Source organism: Azolla caroliniana, unplaced genomic scaffold (genome assembly GCF_043228905.1).
Source record: "Azolla caroliniana isolate FFs.n. ecotype wild unplaced genomic scaffold, voAzoCaro1.0.p SCAF_15, whole genome shotgun sequence".
Taxonomy (NCBI): Eukaryota; Viridiplantae; Streptophyta; class Polypodiopsida; order Salviniales; family Salviniaceae; genus Azolla; species Azolla caroliniana.
Window position 1 is genome coordinate 14,010,952 of NW_028230450.1, and position 15,967 is coordinate 14,026,918.

A 15,967-nucleotide genomic window follows, 5' to 3' on the forward strand; every position below is an offset into this window, starting at 1 on the left:
AAAGAACATCATGAAAGTCAATCCTTGGAACAATCTAAAGCCATGCACCATCGACAAAAAGCTCTTCAATCACTTGAAAGGTATATGTGTATGATTATTGATGGAATGGATCAAAAGAAGACTTGTAGATGAATGTCTTTTACAAATGCATTTAGTAGGTTGTTTGTTGTACTCTCAATGAATAAGGCCACAAGTATTCTTGACTTATCCTAATATTCACAATGATCCTAAAGTTACAGTCACAATCATGCAAAGAGTCTTACAATCTTGGCTAGGTATACAACTGCCCGTGCTATATTTGCAATTGGACAATACAACTAGAGAAAACAAGAACTCCACTGTCTTTGGTTATTTAAGTATGTTAGTGGAGAAGGGCATATTTCAAATTGTAAAGGGAAACTTCTTACTAGTTGGTCATACACATAATCATATAGATCAAATGTTCGGTAGATTTTCAAAGAAATTAGCACACTTTGATGCTTTCACACTTCCCCTATTGTCAAGGTTGATTTCTGAGGTGTACACCAAAGTCAGAAGTATACCATTTGAAAGAAGTGTATGATTTTAAACGCTTGTGTATGGATGGTGGTGGGGGTCAATGTAAGGTTCTTGCACATCTTCATAATATAAGTTTCAACCATATCTTCTTAATAAAAAGAAATGGTGTGCATGATAATGCAACATTATTGTATGCAAAGCAATACTCATCTAGTACAAAGTGGGAACCACAAGAGGGATGCAGGTTCTTGCTACATGTCCCAAACGATACAATCCAAGGTACTGAACAAATACCATATGATGATCATAAAAAAGGGCTCCTAGAAGCTCAATTGATGAGCAAAGGATATATTGGATCAAATGCATTGAAGAGAAAACGAAAAATATTGAGCGCACAAAGAAGTATGCAGGTAATCAAGACTTCGAATCGTGGGATATCTTTTTTCAAGAATAACACATGATTCTAACTAATTACACTATTGGATATTGGCCACTCCAAAACCCGTTTATATGGAATCTAGGTGTTCCTTCAAGAGTGCTCACGAATCACAATCAATCACTTGATAATATTGAACTTGGTAATCTAGTTCGTCCACCACAGAGAGATATTTACGTGGGGCCAAGAGTTTCATGTATTGCAGCGGCGAGATGGCAAGGAAATTTGCAAGAGTTACAAGTTGGGATGTTGATTGCAATGTTAGCTAGGGATAATGAGTTGGGTCATCCATTTTAGATAGTTAAGATTGTAGAACTATTGAAGGATGAGCAAGGCAATCAACTAAAGTCCCTTGTGGTTCATTGGTATCATACCACATCCCATGATGCATTTATGGGAAAGTATTCTTTAGAGATGATTAAAGATGTCGAAGGCATGTCAAGTAGAAAACGAAGAAGATTGTACCCAACACAAGCACTCTCACATTGGATAATGTAGATATTCTTGTGTATGATTTCTCATTAACAAAAATAGGTCATTTCCGACAGATCACAATCAAGATCCTGAAAGAGAAGATCCCAAATATAGCTCTAGCCATACCACGAAGACGAACAAGAAGCATGATGCATAACCCTAATGACGTAGGTTTGCAACTTGATGAAGACAATTCATTAATTGCTAGAGATGATGAGGACGAGACCTCTCAGAGAACTTCTAGTTCATTTGATGGCTCTGAGGAAGATGGTATTGACTTGGCAAATAATTGATCTGGTACATAAACTATGATTTTGTATTGTATGTCAATATGTAGATTCACGAATTTGTAAAAATATTAGTACTACTCATTTCTTTACATTGATTTGTAATTTTGGCTACCCCATTATAAAGCCTTTTTTGGGATTGTTTATATTCTCAAAATGCTAGAAATCAATATATTTTTGGATCTATTGTACAAATACTTTACGCATGCGACACCCCTTTTGGTGAAATGAGATGTATTATGCCATTTTTTGATAGACAATTCTCAAATTGCGACATATTACCTATTTGAAATGTCACTGCGTTAAAGAACATATAATTTAAAGTAAGAAGAGACGTATTCACATGTCGTGCTTTAAATATTTAATGAGTAAGTACTATTGTTTCATAAGCAAACAACATCTAATTTAAAGTAAGAAACTGGATTGTAGTCACATGACATGTTTTAAACATGAGTTCATGAGTAAGTGTTGTAGTGAACAATGCTTGTTGAGTAGTTTTGCGTCTTCAATGAAGAAAAATGCAAGGTAGCCAATAGATGCATAGGTAAGAAAAAAATGATACATTTTGAACCTTTTTTTAATTCGTTTAATTTCATTCAATTTCCTACATCGACCGATACAACAACTAATGTTGGCCTGCGTGAACGCATATCTTTAACAGTACCCCTGCCAATGAAGAGATGATGGCCCATCATTTAGTCAATCATCACAAGCAATCAATTAATGTGCCACCAAGAAACGATCAATCAAAAACTAGTACGTACATCGAGATTAATTGGACGTCAAAATTCTGCAAATTCCACGTTCACAACCAAACATGAAAACATAAACATGTTAAGAATCCAAAACAAAGGATCCATTTAATCTCTATTGTATCTATAGACAAGAAAGATACATAGTGAAATCCAAATATATAGAAAAACATCACAAACTAGCACGTACATCGAGACAATTGGACGTCTAAATTCTGCAAAGGCTACGTTCACAGCCAAACATGAAAATATAAACATATTAAGAAACCAAAACAAAGGAGCCATTTAACATGTGAACCATAAAAATAGAAAAAGGCCAGTGTACACATTGCATTATGACCATTCGTCAACATATCAATGCCATGAATTTCAAAACTTTGTAAGCAACACCCACCAAGAAAACTAATAAAAGAGAAACTATCCCAACAGATGTCAATGACAATTGACCATCTTTAATATCAATATAGAGGGTCGGAGAGGGAAAAACGATCGTCCATAAGAAACCGAAATAGGTAAGGGCAAGCTGCAACTCATTGATTTTGCCACCTTTCTCCTCCTGAAGGAAAGATCGGTATAATAAAAGGTCAACACATAATCCAAAAGGTCATGAACATGAGAGGTTTCATACCTTTTTAACAGAAACATGCCAACCATAAACCTCCAACCCTTGTGAAACCTAAAAGGAGAAGAGATAGCAAAGCTATATACAAGAAAAACAATCAACCTGAAAAGAACATTAATTTGAATAATTTAAGTTACTTTTTTAATAACTTGACATTTTCAGACAAGCACTCCAAGTTAGTCTGCAAATATCCTTAAAGTTTTTCAATATTTGGATCTTCAATACTTGTGAACAACATTTGACGTAGAATTACATCCTTTGCAGCAAATACGACATCAAGGGTTGACACGACATACAACAAAAGGGTTCGAAGTGAAACATTTAAATGACCACTACAACCATCCTCCTTCATTAAATCTGCCTTCGTTACTTTGGGACTTCATCTATTACGGAAACATTCAAAAGAAAAGATTGACCACATACCACATATGTACTATCTACAACTATTCCTAAGGGCTAAAGAAAAAGCCATTAACAACCAGCCGAATCACCACATATCAGTCACATATATAGTTTCATCCAATGTCGCCTCTATATATTCATGACCAGCAAGTACCAACAATAAAGGGAAGGATAAAACAAATATATGCCTGTCAATTGTACAAAATATAAGCTGCAACATTCAATATTGACACCCTTACTCTTTATCACCCAATTTAGTACTACAAATGATGTTGGTGTTGAAGCTTGTTACATAATACACCTGGCTTTTTTTTCCTTCTTGAACAACCCATACTAATATATGACATCTGTTCAAATAAAGCTCTGTTGTATCTATAGACAACAAAGATACATGGTGAAATCCAAATATACAGAAAAACATCAAAAACTAGCACATACATCAAGATCAATTGGACATCTACAATCTTCAAATTCCACGTTGACAGCGAAACATTAAAAGAAAAATATGTTAAGAACCCAAAACAAAGGAGCCATTAAAGCTCTGTTGTATCTAAAGACAAGAAAGATACATAGTGAAATCCAAATATATAGAAAAACATCAAAAACTAGCACGTACATCGAGATCAATTGGACGTCTAAATTCTGCAAATGCTACGTTCACAGCCAAACATATAAACATAAACATGTTACGAAACCAAAACAAAGGAGCCAATTAACATGTGAACCATAAAAATAGAAAAAGGCCAGTGTACACATTGCATTATGACCATTCGTGAACATATCAATCACAGGAATTTCAAGACTTTGTAAGCAACACCCACCAAGAAAATGAATCAAAGAGAAACTATCCCAACAGATGTCAATGACAATTGACCATCTTTAATATCAATATAGAGGGTCGGATAGAGAAAAAAGATCGTCAATAAGAAACCGAAGTAGGTAAGGGCAAGCTGCAACTCATTGATTTTGCCACCTTTCTCCTCTTGAAGGAAAGATCGGTATAACAAAAGGTCAACACATAATCCAAAAGGTCATGAACACGAGAGGTTTCGTACCTTCTTAATAGAAACATGCCAACCATAAACCTCCAACCCTTGTGAAACCTAAAAGGAGAAGAGATAGCAAAGCTACATACAAGCAAAACAATCAACCTGAAAAGAGCATTAATTTGAATTATTTTAGTTCCTTATTTTAATAACTTGACATTTTCAGACAAGGACTCCAAGTTAGTCTGCAAATATCCTTGAAGTTTTTCAATATTTGGATCTTCAATACTTGTGAACAACATTTGACGAAGAATTGTATCCTTCGCAGCAAATACGACATCAAGGGCTGACAGAACATACATCAAAAGTTCTACACAGGCCCTAATGCTTTGTTCTTGTTCTTCCATTGCCAAATTGCTAGATGAGCCTTTAGATTTTGCATCCTCTAAGAACTTATTTGCAGCTTCATTCAAGGATTTCGCTTATAAAACACAAAAATAAACCAAATCAATATACGCTTTTTCCAAAATTTCAAGAAAAACGTATATTTGCATCAAGCAATAACCAAAGAAACATACTAGTAGTTGCTTGCACAAAGGAAACAAAATGTGTACAGAAAACAAGGGTTTTGGATTTTACCTTACTAATGTACCAATCCAATGATGTTCGAAGTGCATACACATAAATATTCAGAGGATATGGAGCAACACTTCGTAATTTATCATCGGCCATAGAGTGTGCAAGATTCGTGTACATTTCAAACTGTCTACATTGTGTCAAAAAATAAGAGAGATTTTTTCTCTGTTTGAAGGATCATAAGGTTTCCAAGTGAGAATATCAAAACATAATACTCCATTGAAATTCTTGGGGCTGGAGGTAGAGACGAAATGATAAACAAAAGGTTTCGAAGTGAAACATTTAAACGACCACTAAAACCATCCTCCTTCATTAAATCCGCCTTCGTTACTTTGGGACTTCATCTATTACGGAAACATTCAAAAGAAAAGATTGACCACATACCACATATGTACTATCTACAACTATTCCTAAGGGCTAAAGAAAAAGTCATTAACAACCAACCGAATCACCACATATCAGTCACATATATAGTTTCATCCAATGTCGCCTCTATATTTTCATGACCAGCAAGTACCAACAATAAAACAAAGGATAAAACCAATATATCCATGTCACTTGTACAAAATATAAGCTGCAACATTCAATATTGACACCCTTACTATTTATCACCCAATTTAGTACTACAAATGATGTTGGTGTTGAAGCTTGTGACATAATACACCTGACTTTTTTTTCCTTCTTGAGCAACCCATACTAATATATGACATCTATTCAAATAAAGCTCTGTTGTATCTATAGACAACAAAGATTCATGGTGAAATCCAAATATACAGAAAAACATAAAAAACTAGCACATACATCGAGATCAATTGGACGTCTACAATCTTCAAATTCCACGTTGACAACCAAATATTAAAACATAAACATGCTAAGAAACAAAAACAAAGGAGCCATTAAAGCTCTATTGTATCTATAGTCAAGAAAGATACATAGTGAAATCCAAATATATAGAAAAACATAAAAAACTAGCACGTACATGGAGATCAATTGGACGTCTAAATTCTTCAAATGCTACGTTCACAGCCAAACATGTTAAGAAACCAAAACAAAGGAGCCATTTTACATGTGAACCATAAAAATAGAAAAAGGCCAGTGTACACATTACATTATGACCATTCGTCAACATATCAATCCCATGAATTTGAAGACTTTGTAAGCAACACCCACCAAGAAAACTAATAAAAGAGAAACTATCCCAACAGATTTCAATGACAATTGACCATCTTTAATATCAATATAGAGGGTCGGATAAAGAAAAAAGATCGTCAATAAGAAACCGAAGTAGGTAAGGGCAAGCTGCAACTCATTGATTTTGCCACCTTTCTCTTCCTAAAGGAAAGATTGGTATAACAAAAAGTCAACACATAATCCAAAAGGTCATGAACACGAGAGGTTTCATACCTTCTTGATAGAAACATGCTAACCATAAACCTCCAACCCTTGTGAAACCTAAAAGGAGAAGATATAGCGAAGCTACATACAAGCAAAACAGTCAACCTGAAAAGAGCATTAATTTGATTTATTTAAGTTACTTATTTTAATAACTTGACATTTTCAGACCAGGACTCCAAGTTAATCTGCAAATATCCTTGAAGGTTTTCAATACTTGTGAACAACATTTGACGAAGAGTTTTATCCTTCGCAGCAAATACGACATCAAGGGCTGACACAACATACATCAAAAGATCTACACAAGCCCTAATGCTTTGTTCTTGTTCTTCCATTACGAAACTGCTAGAGGAGCCTTTAGATTTTGCATCCTCTAGGAACTTATTTGCAGCTTCATTCAAGGATTTCGGCTAAAAAACACAAAAGTCAACCAGTGTCATGAGATGGCAAATAGCGAACCCAATCACCTTATGATATATGGGTCGAGCTTTGGACCATTAAACCATACATTGTAATACGTAAAATATTATTTTCAAATAAATCTCTGTTGTATCTATAGATAACAAAGATACATGATGAAATCCAAATATACAGAAAAACATCAAAAACTAGCACATACATCGAGATCATTTGGACGTCTACAATCTTCAAATTCCAGGTTTACATCCAAACATTAAAACATAAACATGTTAAGAAACCAAAACAAAGGAGCCATTTAAGCTTTGTTGTATGTATAGACAACATAGATACATAGTGAAATCCAAATATATAGAAAAACATCAAAAACTAGCACGTACATCGAGATCAATTGGACGTCTAAATTCTGCAAATGCTACGTTCACAGCCAAACATGAAAACATAAACATGTTAAGAAACCAAAACAAAGGAGCCATTTAAAATTTGAACCATAAAAATAGAAAAAGGCCACTAAAACATTGCATTGTGACCATTAGTCAACCTATCAATCCCATGAATTTCAAGACTTTGTAAGCAACACCCAGCAAGAAACTAATAAAAGAGAAACTATCCCAACAGATGTCAATGACAATTGACCATCTTTAATAACAATATAGAGGGTCGGATAGGGAACAAATGATCGCCAATAAGAAACCGATGTAGGTAAGGGCAAGTTGCACCTCATTGATTTTGCCACTTTTCTCTTCCTGAAGTAAAGATTGGTATAATAAATGGTCAACACATAATCCAAAAGGTCATGAACACGAGAGGTTTCATACCTTCTTAATAGAAACATGCCAACCATAAACCTCCGACCCTTGTGAAACCTAAAAGGAGAAGAGATAGCAAAGCTACATACAAGCAAAACAGTCAACCTGAAAAGAACATTAATTTGAATTATTTAAGTTACTGATTTTAGTAACTTGACATTTTCAGACAAGCATTCCAAGTTAGTCTGCAAATATCCTTGAAGTTTTTGAATATTTGGATCTTCAATACTTGTGAACAACATTTGAGGTAGAATTGTATCCTTCACAGCAAATACAACATCAAGGGCTGACAGAACATACATCAAAAGATCTGCACAGGCCCTAATGCTTTGTTCTTGTTCTTCCATTGCGAAACTGCTAGAGTAGCCTTTAAGAACTTATTTGCATCCTCTAAGAACTTATTTGCAGTTTCATTCAAGGATTTCGCCTATAAAACACAAAAGTCAACCAGTGTCATGAGATGGCAAAACGCGAACCCATGACCTTATGATATATGGGTCGAGCTCTGGACCATTAGACCATACATTGTAATACGTAAAATATTATTTTCATTTAAGTTTTATTATAGAAAATTGATGTATATTCAACACTTCTTTGGAACATTCTAGAAACTTTTGGAGTATTCCTCAGAACAATATAAAAGGAGGCACAAGGCATTATTTTGAACCAAATCGGTTCATCGCCAGTCTTAAGCCTCCTAGCTACTATTGTACATGCTCTTCACATAATATATATCTTTTCTTATCCTCACTCTCTGTCTGTCTGTCTCTCGATCTCTCTCTCCCTCCCTCTCACTTACTCTTTCCTTCTCTCGGGAGTTCTTCACCTCTCCTAGTACTAATACTTCTTTTAGTACTAACTCCTTCTCTGTCTTAGTATTGTTCCTAACAACTAAATCAACACCTCGTAATATATCATCGGCCATAGAGTTTGCAAGATTTGTGTAGATTTCAAACTGTCTCCTTTGCATCAAAAAATAAGAGAGATTTTTGCTCTGTCTGAAGGATCATAAGGTATCCAAGTGAGAAGATCAAAACATTATACTCCATTGAAATTCTTGGTGTTGGAGGTAGACACGAAATGCTGACCAAAAGCCTTCTAAATGAAACATTTAAAAGGCCACTAAAACACTCCTTCAATAAATCTGCAAATGGCCATTCGCACCCTCCCTAATAATACACATGAAATGGAATCTTGCAGGAGGTATATCTATGCAAACTGCAGGTGAAGGAGGATGCACAGAGTCCACAACACGTGATGATGAAACTCCAGATGATGCACTTTCAACGCCATCATCAATTGAAACCTCCATAGCTGCTATAGGAATCTCATCGAATGGTGGAAGAGAGATTCGTGGCGAAAAGAAACGGCAAATGCGACGAAGAGACCACAGGTGTTCATGTCTGTCATCAGCTAATACCTCCACAACAGAGATTCGTGGCCAAACCAAACGACAGACACCATGACGAAGAGATGATGTCCCTTCATGAGGTAAAGCAAAAAAATCGGCATTCTCTTGCGCCATCCTTACAATCTCATGATAATGCTACAAGTAACTTATCATAAAGCAACCCTCCTGCTCCTGCTTATCATTGGATACCATGCCATCAACATTACTATAAAAATTAGCCAAACTTGTAGCAAATTTTTTATAAAAAAAAAGCTTCATCACAATTAAAATGTGATTGATATGTTTATGTATATAGATTGCAGATAAACGAAGAAACAAATATGAAATACAATACGGGTATGAGAGGGTGGAAATTTTTGCAATGTCCCAAACCAGTGTTGGGCAAAGTCTCTAGCCCGTACCGGAAATTTTCTTGCTACTTATGATCCTAACCGGAATTTAGAAATTTTAACCGGCCAATTTCCTACAAGCAGTAATAACAACTAGAACATGTTGAATTTTCTTTTGCACATACCAAATCAAATCAATTTTTTTGGCACATACCAAATTAACATTCATTCAATATGTGCAAGGTCAAGCTTAGAATGGCAATATTTCATAGAGACCTACAATATTTGTTATCAAGATGGTACTAACTATTTTCCTTTTAATGTGAACACAACAATGCTTGACATTCAAACAACATCCTAAACTTTAAATAAAAAAGCTGACCAATGTTGAACATTATTGCATATACAAACTTTACAACATTAACATAATCAAGTACCAGAAAACAAGTATGAAGATTTATAATCTCTCATTATTTGATCATCTGTTATATACATTTGTTCTATTGCAAGCACAATCCTTGCTTTCATATACAAGAAACAATTTGACAAATCAATTGAATAATCAAATCTAGCATGATAATCAAATTACTTTGACAAAAGAAAGTAGATAAAGAGATTGACATGTAAAAGGTTTGACATCAATGCAAACAATACCTTCAATGATGGTCGTGGGGTGCATGTATTTCACTTTAAATTTTTCTGCTTCTTGTAAAAGTTTCCCTTCTAGAACGACCATTGGCATTGTCCCATCTCCAACCTCATCATCTTGAACTACAATATAACTGTATAGACAAGAACACTAGATGACATGAAGCTTAAACATTTCATGTTTGCTCCCTAGAATGAGAGCTCCAGAATAAGATTGACACATCATTCACTAAAATAACAATGTATTTATAAGATTGACACATCATTCCCTACTAGAAATATTTATAAATTGCATTTATAAGGTATTATCTCACAACTTCCACTACATAAAGTGAAATATTTATTTCTAACATGAGGCTTGTAATACTTAGGGTGTTTGCCGAATGGAAATAAAACATTTCTAAAGGAAACTATGCAGTTCTTTTGTTAGCTTATTGATCAATGATAAGTATTTTTCTACTCAACGCCTGTGAGATTGCAGTGTTTTCCCATTGTTTTCTATTATATTTTATGCATGAAAAGAGAAGTCGAGAAATATTTCCCAAACAATGTTGTCAAGAACAAAATACAAAGATAATTATGTTAAGGAACAGGCAACTAACTCAACTAACTGGAAATTTTGCAAATGGCCTATAAGACCAAATAAGAGATTACATCTTAAGTGTTGTCTCGTTTTTGAGAACAAATCAAAATAAAATAAATATTACACAGTAAATATAAAAGTAAATAAATGAAAAGAAAAGAAATGAGGGAATCTGGTTTTTGGCACATGTGAGATCCTCAAGTTAGGTATATTGTAGCTTTTGTCTTCGAAAGATCTCTAGCATAGGTCCATCTAGAATGGAAATGTCTCCGAAGTGAGGGAAGCACCTACGATGGCGGGAGATAATGGCTTTTATCTGTCGATGACAAGGGTGTCAAGGTCATGGTCCATGGGGCTAAGACCTACGTCCACGGCAAATTGCCATTGCCCGATCAATTGTAACCCCTTTGTTATGTCCTAGTCTGAAGCCCATTTGTGTATCCCGGGGTTGACTTCTAGCATTAGGAGTGATGGGGCTAAAGAAAGTTGTGATTGTTCTTTGTGGATGAGCTTGTGTGTCTGTATTCTTCAACAACTTTTCCCGACGTCTCTTGAGCTCTAGCAAGAAAAGTCCTAGGCATCGTTGGTCCTCATATTCCATTATCTTGCGTAGTGGGCCAAAGCCATGTTTAAAGAGGCAATGGTATCTCCCTCTGATTTCATAAAAGACACTACAATGACAAACATAGTGCTCTTCAGATTCCACTCCTTGATGACACAATTGGCAAATTTTCTCTTCAAGAGGTAGTCGTGTATATCTACCTACCTCAATCTATAGCTGATGTGATGAAGTTCGCAGCTGCCCTATCACACTACGCAGCGCATAGGATAGATGTATGTCCATATAAGGTGGCCTGATGACAAATCCATCCTCCGATGTATGTAAGAAGTGTGTCTTATAGTGGGTCATCTATGTACCAAGTGATCACTCTATTCTTTTCCACTTTGGTCATATTTAGATGGGGACAATCCAAGCTATATTGGAACGAGGGTAGTGCATTTATACTCATGCCATGTGACTCGAGCCATTGCTGCATTTCAGCATACCAACAATGAGTGTCTCCATTTTCAGCCAGTTGTTTTGATGACATAAGTGCCAACCTTGGGTACCTTCGTTTAGGGAGATCCCAAAGACGTTGGATCAATGTCACTGATCGGAACAACGTCTCGGTTATTATAGGTGTTGCTCCCATCTTTGCCCGGATTATATCGTTGGGCACCGATGCTTTGCTCCTTATCATGCGAGCAATCATTGACACTAAAGGCCTCTCTAAATCTTTCCAATGATTTTCCTTGTTAAGACTCGGTCCCCATGTCTCTACTCCATAGAGAAGAGTTGGTGTGACAAGTGTATCAAATAACCATAGCTTAGTCTGTGGCTCTTGGAACTGCAAATGTGCACATTGTCTCTCGAGAGCACGAAGGGCTGCATATGCACGAGAAAGTTGGGCACAAGCGGCCTCCTGTAAGGAGAACCTAGGTCCTGTAAATGTTACTCCTAGGTATGTGTAGGAGAGTGTGTATTCCACCTTTTCCTCTCCCAAGAAGAATTCTGGTTCTGATCTTGTTACCCAAGCCTAGGTGGTGTTAAACACCATCACTTTAGTTTTATTCATGCTGATTGACAGACCTTTGTCCGTACAAAATAGTTTTAAGGCATTTAGATGTCTTTGTAGTCCCTCTAGAGAGTAAAAAATCAGCACAATATCATTAGCATATAGTAATATTTGTATAGCTATACTTGTTAGGTGTGCTTCGGAACCCCCAAATCTCTCTATGTACTGTGATACCTCATCTATATAGAGGCCGAAGAGTGTGGGGGATAGTGGGCATCCTTGCTTCACGCCAATTGTGCTAGCCACTGCCTTTGACAGATTCATAGAGTGCATAGATTCCCCATTGCATTTCTATAGGAACACCAAGGGCTTCTAGCCGTTGCATAAGCTGAGCATGTGGTAGTGTCAAAGGCTTTTCAGAAATCCACCAAACAACAATAAATCCTCTTATTGTGGGATCTACCCTCCTCAATAAGGGCCCAGAGGGTGAATATGTGATCCAAAGTTGTGAACCCCTTCCGAAAGCCTGCTTGTCCAATTGAATGGAAGCCATTTTGCTCTTACCATATACTCAATTTTGATTCTAGAATCGAGCCATATAGTTTAGCATGGCCAATCATGATTGTCCTATAGTTGCTTGGCATCATGGGGTCTCCACTCTTGAGGATTGGCACAATGGTATGTTGAGTCCATCTAGTAGGAAAACCTTCACACATGGCTCTATTAAAGATGTGTGCTAGCAATAGGAGCAAGGTGTCACAGGCATAGATAAAGTGCTCACCCACCAATCCATCATGATCTTGGGCCTTCCCAAATTGTAGCCGATCAATGGCATTTCTTACATTTTGTGGTGTAAAGAAGGTTGATTCATGTGGGCATGAGGCATTCGGGTGGGGAAGAGGAGGTTGCCCCAGGATATCATATAGAACCTTTGCATATTCCTACCACACCTAAGGTGAGGCCAGTCGTGTGTTGGGTTGCTTCTCATTAAACATTTTCCATGCTCTTTTACTCTCTTGTCCTAGAAACAAGCTATACAAATGATCTTCAAATTTAGCCAAACAAAATCTCTTCTCCTTCCTCATGAGGCATTGGAAGGTTGCTCTCGCTTGGTTGTGTGTATAAATGCCCTGAGTTACATCACGACATTCCTCATCATACCAATTATTTTGTATTACTCTACCGAGTTTGGGGGGATTGGCCGTTGTGTGAGGGAAGGCATTTGTGGCTGCTTTCTGCAACGATTTGGATAAACCTTGGGTAAGTTCTTCAAGGGTTGCGAAAGGATCCAAATCTAGCATGCCATTGTATACACATCAATTGTCTCGCAAGTGAATAGATACTTAGGCAACCCACTCTCCTTAGCATATATATCCTTTGTGCATCCATCCTTTACCTCAAAGCGTAGATATGCATGATCAACTGCCAAGCCAATAGGTCTTCCCGATATAGCGAACACTTTTATTTCAGGTATAAGAGATGGAGATCCCATTAGATAATCAATTGTGCTTGCACCCCCTTTTGGGTTCCAACATGTCAAAGCATTTGATCTAGGCCATTGTGACAAGCCATTATATATCACAAATCTATACGCGCTTCCCAAGGCTAGAAAGTGTTTTCCATATTCAACTATAGCACTCATATCTTGAGCTTGTCGCTTTAGACCAAGCTCTTCCGCCATAACTTCTCCATAAACAGCCTCGTTCGTGTTAAACATAATTGTTTGCTCATCCTTGGTTCGTGTATTAAAATCTCCTAATAGTATTATGTCCCCCATACTAGCAAATCTTATGATATCATCATATAGTGGTTGATATGGTGATTCACCTAGAGGTGCAAACCTTGATTAGGCAGGTGGATAGTAGCAAATTGCAATATATAATTCCCTAAGATTCCCTCTTTTTATTCGTATCCACATGTAGCATGCATCTACATCCTTATGGACAACATGCACTCTACCATGGAGCTCCTCTTTGTATAGCACAACCACTCCTCCCGAACCTCTAGTGCTTCCTCATGTCCGAGGTTGGGGGAGACATATTGACTCCCATCTATATCCTTGTACCTTGGGGAGTTTGCTAACCATGCATTGGTGAGTCTCTATATACATAGCAATATCTGTGTTTTTCAATGTATCTTCAAAATATCCGACATCTGTTCGTAGAGAGCCGTTGCAATTCCATATGGTCATGCATAGGGTCTCATAGGCCATATAGTGTCATGCGGTTCTCTTCTCTATAATAATGACCTTGCCATCTCTATGTACAACCCATTTTCCTTCCTTTCTTGCATCAAGCACTCGTGGCATGTTTTCTTTGCGGTGTGTCACTTGGGCTGGAGTGAGATCATCGTCTAAGTATATTTTTTCACCCTTGAGTGCCTTTCTTTTAGAGAGGAAAGCTTTTTTCTTGTCAATATCCATGAAGCGGATAATAAGGGCTTTAGCTCTAGATTCATCTCTTCCCACCCTCCACGCCAAAGTAAATGGAATATCTAATGCTCCAATCTTTATTCCGAGATTCTTGGCATCTTCTTGTGGACTTCCCTTTTCAGCCCAACCAACCACTCGTACATGCAACGCACGAGCTTTCCTCTTGGCTTCTTCTTCTAAAGTAGCATTCATCATTGTCATCCTATCCATGGATGTTCCTTTTTGCTTTTTTACTACCTCTATCCAAGGAGCATTTGCTTTAATTTCGTTTTGGGTGTGCTCAACTTGAGCTTTAGCATCTTTGGCCATGTCTGCCCATGTTTGCATTTCCTTCGTGACATTGGCTTTCACTATAGAGATGCATCTTTCCACTGCTTCTTGTCCTTTTTCTAAATCCACTTTTATAGCTCCTAACTCAACCTTACTTGAGGATATTTCATCCTTAAGGTATTGTGTTATGTCCTCCTTGAGCTCTAAGTGTGATTTCTCCACATGGCTTATTATGTCTTTCCACATCTCTTCTAATAACTTAGCTTTGAGAGAGGCATACAATTCTGTTTTCTGTTTCTCTATCTCCTTTTCCATTTCTTCTTTTAGTGTCATTTCTATATCCTCTCTAATAAGATTGATCTCTTGCGCAATCAAATGGCATAATAAATCATGTTTCCCATTTTCGACATCAAATGGAATGTCGGATGGGGCTTGCGTTCTAGGTGCCTTGTGGGTCCTTCTAATGTTATTTGGGGTGTTTCCATCCCGTCCTTTTCGTCTATAATATTTTCTTGGGGTCTTCCATGGATCTGGACCCTCGTCATGCGTGTTAAGATCCATGTTTTCATTTTCGGTCCATTCAAACTCCATGGTGTCTTAGGACAGCAGGTATAGGAGATGTTGAGGGTAGAAAGAACAATATAGATTCTAGAGATTTCTACTAGTCAAAAAGCATAGAGGAACAAATTTGGCAGAAGATACAGGGAATCAGATTTGGCAAAAAACGCCAAAAGTCCCAATTCAACTGGAACACTAACATTGTTCCTGAGACTTTGCCCAACATTGGTGAAATCCAAATATATAGAAAAACATCAAAAACTAGCCCATACATCGAGATCAATTGGACGTCTAAATTCTACAAATGCCAAACTACTAGAGGAGCCTTCAGATTTTACATCCTCTAAGAACTTAATTATAGCTTCCTTCAAGGATTTCGCCTATAAAACACAAAAATCAACCAAATCAATATACACTTTCTCCAAAATTTCAAGAAAAACATATATTTACATCTCGTAATAACCAAAAAA

General features: G+C 36.8%; 1 protein-coding gene across 1 annotated transcript; it reads right to left on the minus strand.

Moving 5' to 3' along the window:
* Window positions 1-14,157: 14,157 nt before the first annotated feature.
* Window positions 14,158-15,350, minus strand: LOC147854722 (uncharacterized). The gene has a single exon (XM_087331576.1). The coding sequence runs from the start codon at window positions 15,270-15,272 to the stop codon at window positions 14,457-14,459; it is 816 nt and encodes a 271-aa protein (XP_087187702.1). The 5' UTR covers window positions 15,273-15,350; the 3' UTR covers window positions 14,158-14,456.
* Between the last annotated feature and the right edge of the window lie 617 nt (window positions 15,351-15,967).

Bases quoted from the DNA above. Each gene is read 5' to 3' on its own strand.
- LOC147854722 (XM_087331576.1), bottom strand. From the start codon at position 15,272: ATGACACTAAAAGAAGAAATGGAAAAGGAGATAGAGAAACAGAAAACA.